At 44.2% G+C, this 18,780-nt stretch overlaps 2 protein-coding genes across 16 annotated transcripts in view; one reads left to right on the top strand and one right to left on the bottom strand.

Annotated features, from left to right (window-relative positions):
• The first annotated feature begins 550 nt into the window (after positions 1 to 550).
• On the top strand, positions 551 to 12,371 carry Morn4 (MORN repeat containing 4). 13 transcript variants are annotated; one of them, XM_013506194.1, is made up of 8 exons: positions 864 to 1,082; positions 1,913 to 2,071; positions 2,390 to 2,552; positions 3,686 to 3,887; positions 8,601 to 8,698; positions 10,156 to 10,270; positions 10,694 to 10,803; positions 11,042 to 12,371. In XM_013506194.1, exons 5-8 carry the CDS (start codon positions 8,632 to 8,634, stop codon positions 11,188 to 11,190), a joined length of 441 nt encoding a protein of 146 aa, XP_013361648.1. In that variant the 5' UTR covers positions 864 to 1,082; positions 1,913 to 2,071; positions 2,390 to 2,552; positions 3,686 to 3,887; positions 8,601 to 8,631; the 3' UTR covers positions 11,191 to 12,371. The 13 variants fall into 13 exon arrangements, with proteins under 13 accessions (XP_005407682.1, XP_005407687.1, XP_013361650.1 ...); XM_005407625.2 differs by lacking the exons at positions 864 to 1,082; positions 3,686 to 3,887 and adding an exon at positions 551 to 671; XM_005407623.2 differs by lacking the exon at positions 3,686 to 3,887 and having other exon boundaries at positions 864 to 1,032.
• A 1,543-nt stretch (positions 12,372 to 13,914) lies between these two features.
• Positions 13,915 to 18,780, bottom strand: part of Hoga1 (4-hydroxy-2-oxoglutarate aldolase 1) — a 24,491-nt gene continuing 19,625 nt past the window's right edge. For 2 of the 3 annotated variants that reach the window (XM_005407618.2, XM_005407616.2), the window contains one exon: positions 13,915 to 14,852. In XM_005407618.2, coding sequence (XP_005407675.1) covers positions 14,703 to 14,852 — 150 coding nt within the window. In that variant the 3' untranslated portion in view covers positions 13,915 to 14,702. The remainder of the gene's footprint in view (positions 14,853 to 18,780) is intronic. The other variant, XM_005407617.2, reaches the window with a different exon arrangement.

The raw sequence follows: 18,780 nt of genomic DNA, 5'->3' as shown, positions 1-18,780 counted from the left end.
TTCAGAAAAGCAATTTGCTTTGATCTATGCACTTGTCTTCTCTTAATAATAAAGCCTTAGGTTATTCCACGTATATGTAGTAAGATAGCAAATCGCAGAAAACCAGCAAGCAATGGCTTTTCAAGCTGACAGAACTAGCATCATGCTGCACTTCTATAGTTCAGTAGATAATCACGGATACACGGACTGGAAAGTATAGTAGCTGGGAAGACTTGCTTCAATTTTGGGACCGTTTTTTTTTTGTTGTTGTTTTTTTTTTGTTTTTTTTTTTTTTTTTTTTTTTTTTGGTTTTTCTCCGGTACCGGGAACCGAACTCAAGACCTTGCGCTTCCCAGGCAGGCGCTTTGCCACTGAGCTAAATCCCCAGCCCCGGGACCGTATTTTAAACACAAATTTTCTGAGCAGTGACAGCACAAATCCTTATAATGAATAAAAAAAGTCTTGATATCACAGTGCTTGGAGTAAGGTTATGAAAGAGCAATTGCCCTGCCCAGCACATTACATGTTACAAAACTGCACCTTTAAAGCTGGATTTACATTCTGTCGTAAAACTCAGCGGCGGCGCCAACTAACCACTGTAAGGATTTAGCTTCTCGAACAAGTAGGCACAGAGGCTTAAGAAGCAACTTTGGTTTTGCTGGGGGTTGACTTTGCGGCTACGCAACCTCTAGGTAGGTGAGACCTGAGCCTCCCCTCTCTTTGGGGTTTGCACAGGTGGGGCCTTAGGCTCAGCCCCACCCCTCTTTCAGAAATTCAGCAGAGGCTCTGGAAACATTTTGCCCCGCACAAAGATGGCGGAAAGGCAGACTGACCCAATGAGGAGTAGTGTTGCTCCTGGTTGCCTAGGTAACAGCCAATGGGCAGCGGGAACTGTGCGTAGTGCGGCCGCCCGCGATGGCGGCTTCCAGGGGGGCAAGTACTATTGGAGGTGGCAGAGAGGAAGGTAACAGGAGAGAGCCAGGAGGAACAAAGGTCCTCGTCCCTGGAGCTGCGAGTCTGGGCGTGACGGCCGTCCCAAAAGGCGGAGCCCAGGTTGGCTAGCTGCCCGGATGGGAGGGGGCCTCGAGAGTGTGGTCAGCCAGGTAGGAACAGAGGAACGCCGCAGGTTACCTGGGGTAGGGATGGTGGCTTCCTCTCAGATCCGCCGACCCTGGGGCGACTGCCCTTGGGGTCCTAAGCCCGGGCCTTGAACTCCCACTTCGGGGTCGAGACACACACTGCACCTGGGAATGGCAGACGTGTGTGAGCCCAAGTCTTTGGGGGCGGAAGAGCAGACTCAGATAAAGGGAAGGAAGAGGGGCTGGAATGCAAGAATGCAGTGAGGGACTGTGTTGCCTCGCAGAGGTCTAGGGCTTTGTTTGCTCTAGGACCCGTCTGTACCACGCTCTGGTGGTGGACAGACGAGCCACGTACCGAGACTTAGGAATGGGACCCTTCAATTATTTGATAGGTGGCACGCCAGCAGTTTAGCATCTCCGAGCTGCCTAGGTACCAACAGTAAGAACTCACTGTCTTAGAAGCTGGCCCAAGCATACTGCTTTTCTTGAACTAGAACTGTATTTTGACAGTGATACTCCCTAGTCCCCATCACTCCCATCTTCGTTTTCTTGTTTTTTTAAACCGACTTCGGGACACCAATGTTTTCTTCCCACTTTCAGTTTGACCATCGCAGTCTTTCTGAACACGCCTTCATATACTAACCATACTTTTGTTTACTTTTCACGCGAGGGAAGGGGGGGTTAGATTTATAATTTTATTTTATTTATTTTGTTTTTTTGAGATAGGGTCTTGCTGTGTAGTTCTGACTGGACTTGAACTTACTACGTACATTTATAATTTTAAAACCAGTTATATTGAGTTTGTTTAAACAAGCTTTTGTTTATTTTTAGTTTTGTTTTGTTTTTTGAGACAGGGTCTCCCTGTGTAGCCAGGCTGGCCTCCAAATCCCAGGAATCTTTCTGCCACACCTTCCCAGTGCTACGGGCAAGCGCTACCACACCCTGCAAAACTGCTTTCTTTGTAATTGAAAGAACTTTGGCAAGAGGACCATACCCTGGGAAGGGTGCTTTAGGTAACAATTTGAAGGTATATGTGGGGAGTTAGGTGGCTGCTTCCAAATAATAGTCTCTAACTGAAAATCTGTTGCCCTTTATGTTAGTTTTTTTTTAATCCCCCTAATTTGGACACAGGTTACTGTGAGTACGTAACTAACTGTTCTTTAATAAGCTTGATTTGTTAAAATTTTAAAGAGAGAAACAGAATGAAAAAAATTTCTCATTACTTTCCTGAAGTTCTGTTTGGGAATGTCTGGGGCAGGGATATGGTCTGTTGTGCATTGAAATAGTGCATTGGTTTATATAGAGACAAAATAGTAATTTTCCTTTTGCAGCTTATCTATCAGGAGTGCTACAAGGGTGTTTACTGAAAAGAATGAATCATCCTGGGTTGTGACTAGAATCCATATGTGTCTGTGTAACCTTAATGAGACTACAGTTGCTGCTGCTTAATTTAGCGGTCTGGATTCACAAACAGCAAAAGCCTCTAACACCAAGGTAAAGACAGTCAAAGTTTAATAAACTGTTGCTTAACACACACACACACACACACACACACACACACACACACACACACGATTACACAGAAAAAAGCAAAATACAAAAAAGTTTATATCACCAAATTGGAGGAAGCACTAACTCCTGAAATCCAGTGCTGGGGAGTCGTAGGTGTAGCTTTCGGGGTCCCAGTGGTTCCAAGCAGCGTACCCTCTCCATAGATAAGACTCTGGTGTCCCCCTGCTAGTGAGACCCCTAAATAACAGTGGAGACAAAAGTAACAGGGCCCCAACTGTATATGACCAGGAGTAGAGTTTGCAGTCTCCAGGAGCTGGCCAGGTGCCTGAAGGCTGCAAATATCTGGACCATTTAGATAGGTATTTCAGAGAGAAAATGTCCTTGAGAGGAGGCCAGACTTACAAGGGGTTCTGTTCATCTCAAGATGCCTGCCAGACGTCCTGACAACTAATCTTTAGAACAAGGTCATGGCACTGCTGTGAACAAGGAAGATCTTTCTATACTTAATTTTAACTCTTCAGTCTGGAGCCTAACCAACATTACTTAAATAACTGTCACAAATGACTTTTTGGATCCCTTGTTAAACTATTGAGATTTTCAGTCTTCCTCAGCACCAGCTATTCTTTATTGAAGTAGATTTGTCTCAGTGACCATGGTTACAAGTGGAATTCCATTTTGCACAGTGGCTGTGTAGATGTTAACTACATGTTCCTGTAATCCCAGCACTCTCAGAGGTTGAGGTGAGAGAATCAACAGTTAAAAGAGTCCAGCCCTGGCAACTTACTGAGATCCTGCCCCAAAATAAATTTTAAAAGACGGCTGATATAGTAGAGCACTTGCCTGTCATGCATGAGGGCATGACATCCCTAGTACCACCAAAAAAAAAGGAGAGAGGAATAGAGATGTATAGTATGACCTTTGAAAACAAGTAGGAAAGAATGGTGGCAGGGTTAGGTTGAGAAATGTTTTAATTAACAGTTGCTGTATAACAAGTTCCCCCAAACTTCACATTTGTTCATTTGTGGTTTTTTGTTTTGTTTTTGTCAGTATTGAGAATTGAACCCAGGGCCTTCACTCTGAGTTATATCCTCAGCCCTTTTTATTTTTTATTTGAGAGAAAATCCTGCTGAGTTGCCCAGATTGGACTTCAATTTGTGATCCTGCTGCCTCAACCTCACACAGCCACCATGCCCACTCTTCATCACCTTTTATGATCTAACCTCAGAACACACGTCGTTTCTATCATGTCCTGTGGTCAAAGCAGTGACAAGCCTGCCCAAATTCAAGGGAGAAGAATTTGACTCCACCTTTTGATAGGTCAGTGGCATGGTCAGATTGTAGAACATGTACCAGAGATATTGTTGCAGATATCTTTGGGAATATAATGCTCTACATTTGGTAATAGGAACATAACTCTTCAAGTTTCATTGGCTTCCTTAAAATATTTGGAGTACAGGTCCCATGAGCTGATGGTATACCAAGAAGATGAATAGGTCTACAACTTGAAGGCCTGGCTAGCATTTGCCCATATATAATCCTCAAATTAGAGAAATACTGTCTTCTAACTGCCTCCTACTGATTCTTCCGGAATAAGCTGGGATGCCACTCTCAAAGTTTTTTGTGGCCTTCAGGAAAATTTATAATCTTCTTGTGTAAAGAATGACTTTGTGTTTTGGAATGATTGTCATTCTAAGATTTAGTAGAAGATAGAGGCTTTTTGATCCCAACAGACATATGTCAAAGGGATGAAATATTTTCGATTTGTACCAAAAGTTCACTATTAGTGCTGTCACTTAGTTCTAAGAGGAGCTAAAGAAGGTCTATAGCTATCAAAACGCTTAGCTAGACAGGAAAGAGTTTTCCTCTGCAGCTGTGATGGAAAACTGCTTCTCTCCTCTCATTAATGTTGTATTGGCAATGGAGTCATATTGACCTCTACCCTAGCACACTCTGATGCTGAGCTGATGATAAGAAGCTTGTGAACCTGAAATGAGATGCTGACTTTATGGGACATTGATAGGGCAGAGAGAGTATAGCAGGTTCCTGCATCATCTCTCTGAGAAAATATTCCCCAGAGGTTTGGAGGGGCTATAGTACAACAAGCATATGATCTCTGCCTAGGGATACCTTATACTATGTGAGCAATCCTAGACATGGAGCTGCTGGCTAATAACTAGAAAAGTGAGAAAGTCCTGTAGGAATGACCCCCAAAGATCTCTCAAAGAGCCTCCTCCCCACAGCTGACCTTTATTATGAGACTAGAAATTAATATTTCTCCATATTTGAATGAGAGTACAAGGATTCTCCAGATTCAGCTGTCTCCATGTCTGAAATTAGAGCTTAGAGTCGAGGTCAGGGCTTTGGGGATGTGACTGACCCTGCTTTAGGCCAGGCTGCTTCATATCAGATCATTCCAAGGCATCAGTATCTATGTCAAAAATGGCCAAAGTTAAAACATTCTGGAGGGTATTGATGGGGAACAGAAGTGTGGCAACCACACTTTGTTCTTCTACTATTTAGTATGTACCTCATGAGTCAAAATTGCTGACTTGTTCTGTTGCAAAATGTTTGAATTGTGATATCGTTTTTGAGCTGAGCAAAGACTTTTGAGGAATTTCCATTGCAGGAAGTAAAGTGTGAGTCTAGGTGTCTCTTTTTGAAAAAGAAAAAGAAACATTTTTTTTTTCTGTCTTTTTGAGACAGGGTTCACTATGCAGTTTAGGCTAGCCTTGACTCTCTTTATAGCCAAAGCTGGCCTCTAACTTTCATGGATCCTCCTGCCTCAGACTACTGAGTGCTGGGATTACAGGCATGTGCCACCACTCCCAATAAGAAACCAACATTTAGTGGACAGAGTCTGGCAACATTCTCGATACATTAATGTGTGTTATTTAGTTCACCTGCTGTCTCTGAAATAGCTATATTATTTCTACTTTACAAATGTGGAGATAGTGCTCGCTTCAGCAGCATACATGCTATCGATGAGGAATCGCATTTAGAGACTTAGGTGACTTGCCTGGGGTTACATAGTGAACCAGGATTTGAACTGGCATCTTTCAGCTGTCAGGGTCCACAGTACCACTCTATTGTATTAGGAGTCAGGAGAGGATAAGATAAGCTAGAGTTTAAGAGCATGGGCTTAGAGGCAGCTACCAGGCTTCTGATGTGAGCTGAGAGACTTTAGCACGTTTATTCATCATCTATCTATGTGCTTCAGTTTCCTCACCTATAAAGAGGAAATGCCAATACCCACTTCACTGTGAGATGAAATTAGATAATGTACACAATAAGTGGTCAATATGTGTTAGATTTGTTTGTTTGTTGTTGTTTTGGTTTTCTTTTGTCTTTTTGAGACACTCACTGTATAGTTCAGGCTGGCCTTGAGCTCACTTTGTAGCCCAGGCTGGTCTCGAGCTCGAAACGATCCTCCTGCCTCAGCCTCTCGAGTGCTGGGATTACAGGCATGTGCCACCACTCCCGGCAATACATGTTAGTTCTTGTTATAATGGTATTTGGAATAGCTTCTCTGTGTCAGCTTAGTTAATCAGAGAGGACTAAGCCATCTGAATTGGAGTATAAATAACTCAGCACTGTCTACCACCACAGTTTTTTGTTTGTTTGTTTGTTTGAGACAAGGTCTTGCTATGCAGTTCAGGCTGATCTTGAATTTGCTGTGTAACCCAGGCTGGCCTTGAACTCCTGGCAATCCTTCTACCTCAGCCTCCTGAGCTCTGAGGTTAAAGGAATGCACCACCATGCCCAGCCCAGCACCACAGTTTAGAGAACACAAATTTTAAAACATGTGTTTTAGTTGAACATTTATTTTAGAGCATCATTTTTGTATGAAATATGCCAGATCCTTCTTGTACTGTGAGCTTGGTCTTTAGAACTTTGTCTTGTATCCCAGCTCTGGCCCCTGTGCATTTGTTGTGTTGGACTCAGTCTGGGGCCTGAAACTCTAGGTTAATTATTAATCATGAGGAACCTTACAATAGTAATTTGTAGCTCAGAGTTTTCACATGGTATTTCCATTTAATGGAATAGTAGTTTACAGGCTTTCAAATGAGAATCTAATAATGTCATATAAACTTCAGATTCCCTAGCTCCAACTAGACAGACTCAGCACTGTCCATCACCACAGTTGTTTTGTTTTGTTTTGTTTTGTTGAGACAGGATCTCACTATGGAGTTCAGGCTGGCCTTGAACCCACTAGGTAGACCAGGCTGGCCTCGAACTCACAGAGTGATCCTCCTGCCTCAGCCTCCCCAAGTGCTAGGATTACAAGAGTGCACCACTATGCCCCCCTTTCATATAAGATTTTTTTTTTACAATCTTTTACTGTCTAGCCAGTTCCCAAATGTTATTGGTATATTTTTGTCCTATATTTGTCATAGCATTTCTTCTGCTCCTATTACAGTGTCCCTAGACCGCCTACTCATCCCTGCATATCTCAGTTAGCTTTTGTCAGGTAGTAACACACTACCTTAAAACACAGTGGCTTTAAACAACCACCATTTACTTATCCTGCAATACTGTGAGGTATTAGTTTGGGGCTGGGCTCAGGACAGTTCTCCTGGTCTTGCCTGAGTTCATTTCCCCCATAGGCAGCTGCTTCAGACCGCCTCCCATCATCCTGCAAACCGGGCTGGGCTCATTCACGTGGGGCACCAGAAGTCCAAGCGCAGCAAACCTCTGTTCTTATCACCTTTGCGAACAGAGTGACTTACATAGCCAGCCCTGATCCAGTGGGTGAAGGAGTAAATAAACTGCTTTGCAGGGAGAGGATCTGCTGTGTCACACTGCAAGGGCATGAGTGGAGGGGAAATAACCGCCTTTATTCCAGAATTATCACATCTCTTCCTATGAGCTTTGCTGAGGAGGTGCCGACTGCTCCAGCCCCTCCTGCTCCCTACTGCCACATTCATTTCCCTCAAACAGTGTTCCCTAAACATCATGTTACTTCCCTGTTCACAGCTCCCCAGCAGCTCCCCTCCTCATCCCTTAGCCAAAGTAAACTCTTCTGGCCAGCTTTCAGGGACCTCTGCGGCTGGCCAGACCTAACAGTAGAGGCTGTAGCACAGGAAAATAGAAGTAGCCATAGTTGAGGGGGCTTGTATGCTAACCCCAGCTTGGTCACCAACAAACTTTTTTTAGGGGGGGACATGGTACTAGGGATTAAACCCACAGCCTTCACATGGAGCCTATATATCCCTAGCTCCCCCTCCCCCACCCCTCTTTTTTTCAAATAGGGTCTTGCTAAGTTGCCCATTCTGGGCTCAAACTTGTGATCCTCCTGCCTCAGCTTCCCAGAGTGCTAGGAATACAGACATTCACTGCCATGTCCAGGTACCATCAAACATTTAACCATTCTGAACTTCTGTTTATTTATCTGGGTTAAATCTGTGAGGGTCTTTTCAGATTTATGATTTTGACTGTTAGTCCCTATGATAACTGTTAGTCCCTAAATAAGATCTCAACTATAGTCATACCAGGCTTCTGCTTTCGCCATTGGACAGCCCACTGTGCTTTCATTCCCCGTGTTTTCTCAGTCTAGCGCGTTACCCTTTGCTTTCTTCATTGCTCATTTTAAATTCTGCCCATCCCTTGTCCTTGTTCATTTCTGCCATCCATGTGGGCATTTTACCTGTTGTATAAATCAGTGTTTCAGTTGCTGATTTTATCAGATTGTAACCTTTTTGGGGGAAGAGATTATATTTTATACATCAGCGAAGTTCATAGTAGGCTAAGCCTGCATTTCCATCCCAGGTCATAGAAAATAGGATCTTAGGATCAGACTGAAAACTATGAAGATAAGTAGGAGGACACGGGTGCTTGGGCAGAGATAGTGGCAGGAGTGGAAAGGAAGGTGTTTTATCAGATGTACCCAAGGTGGTATATACGTACCAGGCTGGTGGCCTTTAGAGTGTATCTACAAATCTTTTTACAGTTATCTATAATTTTTTTTTTTTTTTGCAGTCCATTCCTCCAACCATCCTGTGACCCTGGTTCTCCTCTGTTTATTTCCTACAGTTTTCATCCTTTTCTTCTGTAAGCTGTCACCATGACCTTGACAAAAGGGTCCTTCACCTACTCCAGTGGGGAGGAGTATCGTGGCGAGTGGAAGGAGGGTGAGGAGGATCTTTGGGGGTACCCAGTAATGAATGCTTCATGTGGCAAAGGGAAATACATTAGGAGGGATAGCCAGCTTCATGGAGCTTCATTTCCCACTCCAGGACTCAAATCTATGTAATGCCTTTTCTTTATTCTGTTTTAAGATTAAGTAAAGGAATGAGAAAATGCTGTTAATCCAGCCTCCAGAAATGAGTTAAATCTTTCCAGCTCTGAATTTATGGTGTTTTAACATCCTTTCCTCCTTTAGTAGTGTTGTTTGGGAATTTCTTAAATAAATGCTAAGGTACCCAGCAGAGCACAAGGCATCCTTTAGAGTGCAGAGTTCATTGTAATTCCTTGGTGACAGTGAATCTTAAGAAGTTAAGGATGATCTGGAAATTAAGGCAAACACTCAAGAATAAATGACATTCATTTCCTTGAATTTTCTTGAGAAATTGTGCCTTGAGAAATTGTGCCTTTGTGACCTTGCTTCCTTTCATCCTGAGCCTTTTTTCCTGCCCACAGACACCTGCTGTCCCCTCAATATGGTTTTCTAGAAGAAAGATGTCCTGAGATCCTGCCAGGCAGTCTCTGCCCAGCGAAAGAACTTTCTCACACTCTGTATAAAGGGCATGATTGCTGCCCCCAGCTTCTTGCCCAGGTTTCTGGTCAGCTTAGTGAGTAAGCAGAGCTCTACTGATGGAACAGAGCTCAACTCAGGGCTGCCACTCAGGCTGTTCACTTTGCCCCATAGCCTCATGATGCTTAGGGGTACTTTTTTTTTTTTTTTTTTTCTCAGAGCCTGGGATCTTGAGTAAGTTATTTGGTTTCACCCTTCCTTAATTTCCCCCATCTATTTTTTTCCTTTTCTTTTCTTTTTGAGACAGGGTCTTGCTTTGTAGTTCAGGTTGGCCTTGAACTCACTGTGCATCTCAAGCTAGCATTGAGCTTGCAGTGATCCTCTTGCCTTAGCTTCCCAAGTGCTTTGATTGCAGGTGTGCACCACCATGCCCGACTTGTGTTTAGTGGAAATGATAATAGTACTGTCTTTACCTCATACAATTGTCATAAGGATTACATAAAATGACAAAAAGTACTTAGAAGAGTGGCTGATACATAAGGGCACTATAAACTAGCTATTGTTATTTTATTTTATTTTATTTTTAAATTTGATAGCTTGTGTGGTACTGGAAATTGAACCCAGGAGTCCATTACACCTCCAGCCCCTAACTTTTATTTTAAAAACTCTCATCATTCATACTTGAAGAGATCTCCTCCAAACCTGATGATTGTGACTTACAAGGGGAGGTATAGAAGTCAACTTTCATCGGTGCTGGACTCTGCCCCATTAATGCCATCGCTTCTTTTCTTTTGTGGGTAGGGTGATATAAAATGTGGGTTGCTGGTGTAAAAGTGTGCAAGGACCCTGAAGCAGCCCCATTCCAACCTAGCACCTGTCCTTCTCTTTGCTCAGGCCGCAGACATGGTTTTGGTCAACTGATGTTTGCAGATGGTGGCACCTACCTGGGTCATTTTGAGAATGGGCTTTTTAATGGCTTTGGGGTATTGACCTTCTCAGATGGCTCAAGGTGAGTATTAGGTTATTCTTTTCTCAGTCTTTAAAGTAGGGAGGCTCTGCTATAAAAAATGAAACACTGGTGAATAGCTGGTCAACCCTGAGCTTATCCTAGGCTTTGCAAAAAACCGACAAGGAGTAAGCAGTTTATTGGTTACTTTTTAAAGAGATATTAATTTTGAAATGTCGAGCAGGTAAATGACCTTCCACTAACCTCCATTTGCTTAAGTTCTTTCCTTGAGATGAGGGCCTCACGTCGCACATATTCTGACCTTGCTGGTTGGGAATGGAGTAGATGGGGTGGGGGAGCTCTGGGCTAAACAGAACCAGCTTTTCTCCATGGCATTATTAACTAACACATCTTGTCAGCTGCCTGACTGAGTTAACCAGGACAGCTGACTTGCCAGGAGAGGCTAACATCTTGGTGTTTCCACAGGTATGAGGGGGAGTTTGCCCAGGGCAAATTTAATGGCGTTGGAGTCTTCATTCGACACGACAGCATGACCTTTGAGGGGGAATTTAAAAATGGCAGAGTAGATGGTTTTGGTAAGTTGCAGCCCAGCAGGATGGGTGGCAGGTGAACATAATATGGGTGCAAATATATCTTTTAGTTTTAATCCTCCTGTAGATGTCCACCAGTCTATAGTGATCATGCCCTAACCCACTGAACTCATCAAGTACTCCTGAGTAACACGGTGGGGTTTTTTCTTCTTCAGCCTCTACACATTAAGTTCATCACTGAGACATTAATTCCATTGTCATATTTTCTCTGTCTTCCTGAAAGGCCTGCTCACTTTCCCTGATGGTTCTCACGGAATACCACGTAACGAAGGTCTCTTTGAGAATAACAAGCTGCTGCGGCGTGAGAAGTGCTCTGCAGTGGTCCAGCGGGCCCAGAGTGCTTCCAAGTCAGCCCGAAATCTCACTGCCTGACGGGGCGTTGGGTTTAGCCGGAAAAGTGTCAGGTAAATCCAGTGCTCCCATTGCTCACTTAAAGTGAACAAATGAACCAGATCTGAGGTGAAACGAGAAGAGAATAACTGCAGAGCAAAGCCTGAGAGGTGCTCCTTCACCTGCCCATCAAGAGTCTGATCCCAGAGAAGTGCTGAGGACTTGGACCCAAAGACCTTGCAGCAGTTGGTAGCAGTTCTGTCATTCCTTGATCTTCATGTGTAGAGGACAGAGGAGCCACCGTACTTATTTGTTGGTTCTCCCTATTCCTGAAACTTCAGCTTCTTCAGTGTAGACTTGCTGCAGCCTTCACTCCATTTGCTGCCAAGTAAATAAGAATCTCTTCATTTGCCTCCCTTTGGGGCAGCTGATCCCAGCCCCAAGGTAAGGCTAGTACCCTGTGCTGTCCTGGAGAAATAAAATGGGGTGGTGTAGACCATACAGGAGCCCTGTGAAAGGCAAGGTGAGAGCTTTCTTTACATTTCTTTACACCACTGTTCACAGCAGTGGAATCCTGGCTCCAGGCTTTCACTTTGGTCAGACTGTCCTTCATCTGTTTATTTGCCCTGTGCAGGATTGGGTGCTATTTTCTTCCCCCTGGGCTGTACAAGCCATCTTCCTTACCTGAGTTATGGCAAACAATCCAATCTTCCTTTCTGCTGTTTGTGCTTCTCCCCTTTCTTACACATCAGATAGGATCCCTCTATGGGATAGTCAAGGAGCAAGAGGCAAACTTGTCCAAACCACTTGAGGCCCTCCCATGGGTACCTGAATTCCACAGAAGACGATGCCAGCACAGTTTATTCCCAGAGGCTCAGTACCCAGCCTCTTGGTTTAGGTAGTCTTGGACTCATCGTAGGGCTACAGCGAACTAAAGGAGGATTGGCTGCTCACAATTGGTTCATGGTGACTCTTCCACCAAAAGCCGTGGCCCTCGGGCCTGGGTCAGATCTTGGCAGGTAGAATCCTTGCACAGTTCATCAGGAGGTGTCTAGTTACTGTGGAACGCAGACATTCCCCTCAGCCCCCATCCTCATACCAAATCTCCCTCAGCAGCAGACTATGTGGAAATTATAGCCGTGTGCCTCTGTTTATTCTTTGATGTGTACTGTAGAAACAAATGTTTATAAGAATAAACAAATCACCTGAACTACCTGCTCATAGCTTTCATGACTGTCTTGTCCAGTACTTCCTCAGAGTACCAGTCCATTTGGTATTTCAAATGTTCATCAGAGTGTACAACTTACTATATAATGTCATGATTCCTAGAACCTCTGTAGAGTAGAAAGCGTAACTTTTTTTAAAAAGCAGACGGGCCCAGGTTACTCAGACTAGTGAATGGCAGAGCCCAGTGGGATTTCTATCCTAGTCTTTCTGATTTAATTCCCTTTCTACTGGATACCTCTCACCCTGAGTATCACTGAGATTAGTTATTGCCAGTGCTGCTGATGACCTTACGCAAGGCAACACCTGTCTGGATTTTCCTTTTCTGTAGTAGGAGAACATCACCCCGCAAGTGGCCCCTTCACATGCATGATCTTACTCAATCTTCATTCTGGCAGTGGGAGGTAGGTATATTGTCTCTATATTACAGATGAGGCTCAGAGAAATTGCTTCCCCAGTATCCCACAGACACAAAGGGGTAGATCCTAGACTTTAAACCCAGGTATTAAAGCCTAGAGGCTAAGCTCTTAACCAGTACACTAACCTGCCTCCCTGGCCCTAACTCTCCCTCCAGCCTAACTCTGATTCTCTGAGCCCAGCTTCTCTGGAAGGTGCTTATGAGACGCCAGTGGCCAAGCCCCAACCTTTAGTGCCATCAGGTTCCCAGCTTCAGTTGCAGATTATCTTTTATAGTCTCCTCTACCCTAGTCAAGGCCTTATTTATCTCTCTTTTTACCTCCCCTCCCCCACCACCCCAAGCACTAGGGATTGAACCAGAGGCTTTGCACTGAGCTACATCCCAGGCCTTTTTAATTTCTAATTTTGAGATAAGGTCTTACTAAATTGTCTACCCTAAGCTTGAATTTGCAATCCTCCTGCCTCAACCCCCCCGAAGTGCTGGGATTACAGGTGCACATCACATGCATAATTTACACTGCTTTATTGTTTTTTGTGTTTTTCAAACTGGCCTTAAACTTGCTAGGTAGGCCAAGTTGTCCTTAAACTCACAGCCCTCCTACCTCAGCCTCCGTATTGCTGGGATTACAGGCACGTACTGCCAAGTCCAGTTCACCTTTTTTTAATTTTTCTTTTTATTTATTTTTTAAACTTTTTTTTGAGACAGGGTGTCACTATGTAGTTCAAACTGGCTTTGAAGTCAATGTGTAACTTAGGATGGTCTTGAACTTATGACAGTCCTCCTGCCTCAACCTCCTGAGTGGTGGTATAACTTTTCTTTTAATGAATATTTTAAAAAATTTTCTCAGTTTTTCTGCCACTGGTCACATATTACCACTGAACAGGGTTATATATTTTGGAGAAAGCCACCTCTTAACTCATATGCTAAGTGTTGCATGGTTTTACCTTTTTATCGTCTCCCATTTGAAACAACTAAACCTTTGCCAGGCCCCCACTGATCTGGTAGCTGTTTGCTCAATATTGTTAGGGCCTCTCTCAGAGCTGGAAAAAGGCAGACCATGAGGGCTGTTTTATCTCTAAGAGTGTTCTTGATATCTGGCCAGGAAACCTGGTACAAAGCCACACTAGTTTTATTTGTTAAACTTTATTACAGTAACAACATGATTATGTTTAATAATAAGCAGAGTGCTCATAGACAAGAAGATGGCTCTGTCTCATGCCTAGTCCCCCTCCTTAGTGTTTCAGACCAGGGATGGTCCAATTAGTCTTCCAGATTGTAGAGCAGGTGTTTACCCACCAGGTGTCATTATTTACCAGTATGACACCGCTAGGCTGTCTATCCACTTGATGGTGAGAATCAAAGCCAACAAGACTGTGAATGAAAATAGATTTAGGAAAGGGCATTGTGACAAATGCAGTTTGGGGCCTTCCAAAAACCAGCAACATCTTCCTGATCAGATTTCCTACCCTGCTGCATCTCTGGAATGAGTCAGAGCTTGTGGTTTTAGGAGTAGCCCTGACGTCCAGCTGCATAGTGCTAGACTCAGGCCTCCAGGCTAGATGATCATCCTTCAGTATCAAGTTCCCCGCAACCCCACTGCCCTCTTATCTTCCCCTCAGCTCTCAAGTTTCTGGGCCCTGGGGTGGAGGAAAGCAGCCACAGCACAGAGGCAAAGAGATTGCTCCTTCCCACTCTGCGGGTCCTTAGGGAGTCGGCATCTAGAACATCAGTGTGAGGCTAGAAAACGCAAGAAGGGGAGACTGCCTGGAGCTGCCTCATGAGAAGCAGGTTGGAGGGGTGAGGTGGGAGAGAAGCTCCCGGCCCCTCCTCTCAGCCCCTGCTTCTCTTCACTCTTCAGGCTGCAGGAGCAAAGGGAGACAGAGGGCTCAGGCCAGGTAGTGCCTTCTCGCCTTCAGAGCCAGCCGTTGCTGCTGAAATCCACACGCAGTGCCTCCTCGTCGGCAGGGCTCAGCCCCTGCAGTGGGGCGCGGCAGGGGCCTCCATAGTAACCAAGCCAGTCCATGGCCTTCTTCAGCCCTGGGATTCCGAAGCGCCGGGTCACCTAAGAAGCAGGGCCTGTTAGGAGAGACTGCAGAGCCTGCGTATACCTACCTAGGACCCAGACATCTATCACTTTTAGAAATTTGGGGTTTCTACCTCCACCCCCAGTGAAGGAAATCTACCAAGCCTGTAGCACCCAGATTAGGTTGGGATCCAGATTTACAGACCAGAAAGCAGGTCAGTAATAGTAAAGTGCAAAAACCTCAGGTTGAGGAAGGAACGGGCCTCCTTTGGTTTTAGGAGGAAAAGTCCACTTCAATAGGAGATAGAGAAGCTCGGTCCTCAGGCGGGGGTGGAAGGGAACAAGTTCTAGGTACTTCAGCATCATGTCTTTAGCCTGGTTCCCTAGAACCTTTTCCAGGATGCTGTAGGACTGAAAAGTCAGGAGGACTGCCTCAGGCACAGCCCTTCCTCCCCTGGCATCAGGGTCCCTCGCTGATAGCTCCTCCTGGGAAAAACTGCATCATTGTCCAAATAAGTTTTGTTGTTTAACTGTATGTCATGTCCTTATTATTTGAGCTAGTTTCATGCCCCAAAAGTGGGGTGGTCAGCGAACATGGTATAGAAAAGCTTGTCTAATACAGTGGAAAACCTAAAGCTATTACAATTTAAAGTCATGCATAGGACTTTACAGAACAAATGAAGGATCAAGTTTCTTTGTTTTTGGTACAGCAGCTGGTTATTTCAAACTGATCAGAAGTGTTAGATGAATCTTTGGCTACCTAAAAACTAGGAAAGAAACCATTACTTAGTAAAGTTTAATTTGGAGAGAAGGCTAAACCTTAGAAATACAGACTTCATGAAGGGTGAAAATAATGAGGTTTTTTTAGAGTAGGAAGGCAGGTTGGAAATCAGTAATGAATGACTAGTAACTCTTTACTACCAGAGGCCAGTAGGCTTTTTTTAATCACTGATTTTTAAGAATTTTTATTTTTACTACTATATGTTTACAGTACATAATGATTGCATTCATAATGGGGAGTTGGTGCATTATGTAACACATCTTAATTCTTTTTGCTTCCCCCTTCCCTGCCTTCCCTTCCCTTTTCTTTCATCTCTTGTCCGCTTTCCACCAGTGGGCTTTAGCAAGCCTGGACTTTTGTTCTGTAACGGGTGTAAGTCACCCTTCTCCTAGGCCTAGTTCCACGCAGAATGTGCTAATAGCATGGCCTTTTTACCCCAAATCTCTAGATTGGAAAGACCAAGGAGTGGGAGTAAAAGCAGGGGTACCTAGAGAAAAGCTTGCTTCTACCAAGGGTTTCTGAAGATCGCTGGTATACCCTCCTCAGACCCTGACTGTTTTGTTGGTAAAGCCTAGAAAGTCCTAAATATAGCTGGAGAAGGTTGGCTGGGTGGGAATGTGGAAGAGGGACATTGTGTTCAATCAGGGCAGGGCAATAGAGTGACATCAGGCAGCTCTTGGGGTGTCTGAGCCTACAGCCCGGGCAGCAGCAAGGTATTCCAGGCATTCCTGAACATGTGCCCACCCAGAGCAGGCACAGGAGGGCACCAAATGCGGAATGAGGCAGCATGGGATAAAGCACAGAGAGCTGAGATCGCACCAAAGCTTCCTGCCTTCCCAGGAACAGCCCAAGCTGCTTGTCTATAAAATGAGGCGCTAAAAGGCCAGGTATGGTGGCGCACATCAGTAATCCCAGCTCTCCAGACACTGAGGCAGGGAGATCACTGTGAGTTTGAGGCCAGCCTGGGCTACAAAGTGAGCTCAAGGCCAGCCTGAACTGCATAACAAAACCCTGTCTCAAAAAGACCAAAAAAAAAAAAAAATGATAAGTACACCTACCCATAGAGATGCCACAAGGATCAGATCAGAAAAACAGCATTAGCATTAGACCATTCCCAGTGCCCTGAAAGTTCCATCTCCTCCGTTCTGGTGGGATGTAGGTCCTAGGACCTTCTCTTTCATAGGTGGATGTAATGGGAGAGCTGAGGCCCTGCCCTGTTGAATATCCAGTGTTCAGAGTCACCTGTGCCCCTGTGGGCATAGCTGAAAGGCCCTCAATTGAGCAAGTTCTTACAGGCTATTTATAGTGTCTGATCCTGGGAGAAGGTACACATCCAGGAAAATTCATGCTTTCCCGGCAGCTGTCCTTCCCCTAAAGCTGAGCTAATCTGCCTCTTTGAGGTAAGAATACAAGCTGTGAGGGAGGCCTAGAGCCCACTCACCACTTTATCCAGACAAAGCACTGTTGAACAGTGTCTGTGATGTGTAGTCTGGGTCTGTGGTGAGGCTAGCAGGTACTTGTCTTAGATACAAAATTTAAGGAGAAGCAAAAAAAAAAAAAACTCTTAATAATCAAGATAAAGATTATGTTAATGCAATCTTTTTTAAAATCAAAATTAGCCAGGCATGGTGGTGCATGCCTGTAATCTCAGCAATCAGGAGGCTGAGGCAGGTACATCATTGCAAGTTTGAGGCCAGCCTGGGCTACAAACTGAGCTCAAGGTCAGCCTGAACTGCATAGCGAAAGCCTGTCTGAAAAAGACAAAAGAAAAAAAAAAAGGGAGAGAAATCTTACTACCATTTCCATTTTATAGACAACAAAAACGAGATAGAGAAGTGTGGAGCATAGTGAAACCCAGATTCTCCTCCTGGCAATCTGGTTCAAAATACCTTAAATTTTGTATGAACTACATAGTGAGACCCTGTCTCAAAAAGACAAAATATAAAATACAATAAAATAAATGTTAATGCAAACAAGCTTGGCATGGTGACGCCCACCTATAATCCCAGCACTTGGGAGGCTGAGGCAGGACAATTGTCATAAGTTCGAGGCCTGCCTGGGCTACACAGTAAGTTCAAGGACAGCCTGAACTACTAGTGAGAACTTGTCTCAAAAAATAATAACAAATAATGCAAACAAATCCATGATAAATAGCTTTAAAAACAGCATTTAACAGTCCCATCCTGCCATATTATAGCCTGAGTCAATAGTTAACAGATATGTCTCTATATATGTGTTTTTGTATTCTTAAAAAATTTTCCCTAGAAGTATACTTGGAGGAAAAAAAAACATTTTAACGTGTTTGCTACCATTAAAGCCAGGAAAGTAAATTGATAGAGATTATATTTTGGGTGTATATGGAAGACTTAAACCCAAAATAATACAGTGAGGTTTTTTTGCTTGTGTGTGTGTGTTTGCTTTGTTTTTGTAGTACTGTGGATTGAGCCCAAGACCTTTACAAACTTCACACTGAGCAATACCCCAAAACTTTTCACTTCAAGACAGGATCTTGCTGAGTTACCCAGGCTGCACTCAAGCTTGTAATCCTCTTGCCTTGGCCTCTCAGAGTGCTGTGATTCCAGGCCTGCACTACCATGTTCACTCTACTGTTTTTTTATACCCACAATATATTTTTTTTGGCTACTTTAATGTGTTGGGGGTGGATTTACTATTTTGAGAATACTTAAGAGTTTCCATTTTCAGGAAATGGAGTAAACATGCTTACTCCTATCTTCCCCAAGAAGTACAACTAAAAAGCTTGGATATTATATAAAAACAGACATAAGAAGATGTGGAAGGGCAGCAAGGAGCAGGAGACCAACCAGGGACCTCAGGCCACAAGGAGCAGCACAGTGGTGAGCCCCTGGCCCAGACTTGGAGCTGAAGCCAACAACTGGGAAATGCCAATGGGCACAGACAATTGACCTGCCAACAAAAACCAGTTCTCTCTATCCAAAAGCCTAGGAAAGGAAAAATCTAGCTTACCAAGATGTAAAAGTTTTGGACAATAACCACTTTCTACTCCAGCCGAGCACCATGGAGTAAACAGTGACCCCTGCTACTCAGGCCAGCAAGAGCTGAATAAAAAACCCTGAAGTTTCTCCCTATTCCCAGCTGGATGGTGTCAGAGGAGGCCTAGTGGGGGACAGTAAGGGCTCCTTGTACTGCCCACCCTTGAAAGAGACC

This window comes from Chinchilla lanigera, unplaced genomic scaffold (assembly GCF_000276665.1).
Source record: "Chinchilla lanigera isolate Chin_1 unplaced genomic scaffold, ChiLan1.0 scaffold00106, whole genome shotgun sequence".
NCBI lineage: Eukaryota > Metazoa > Chordata > Mammalia > Rodentia > Chinchillidae > Chinchilla > Chinchilla lanigera.
The sequence above is the reverse complement of the archived record's forward strand: the minus strand, read 5'-3'. Positions and strand labels throughout refer to the sequence as shown.

Bases quoted from the DNA above. Each gene is read 5' to 3' on its own strand.
- Morn4 (XM_013506196.1), top strand. From the start codon at position 8,632: ATGACCTTGACAAAAGGGTCCTTCACCTACTCCAGTGGGGAGGAGTAT. The intron at 8,699-10,155 runs GTGAGGAGGATC...CTCTTTGCTCAG, and splicing joins TCGTGGCGAGTGGAAGGAGG to GCCGCAGACATGGTTTTGGT. The intron at 10,271-10,693 runs GTGAGTATTAGG...GTGTTTCCACAG, and splicing joins ACCTTCTCAGATGGCTCAAG to GTATGAGGGGGAGTTTGCCC.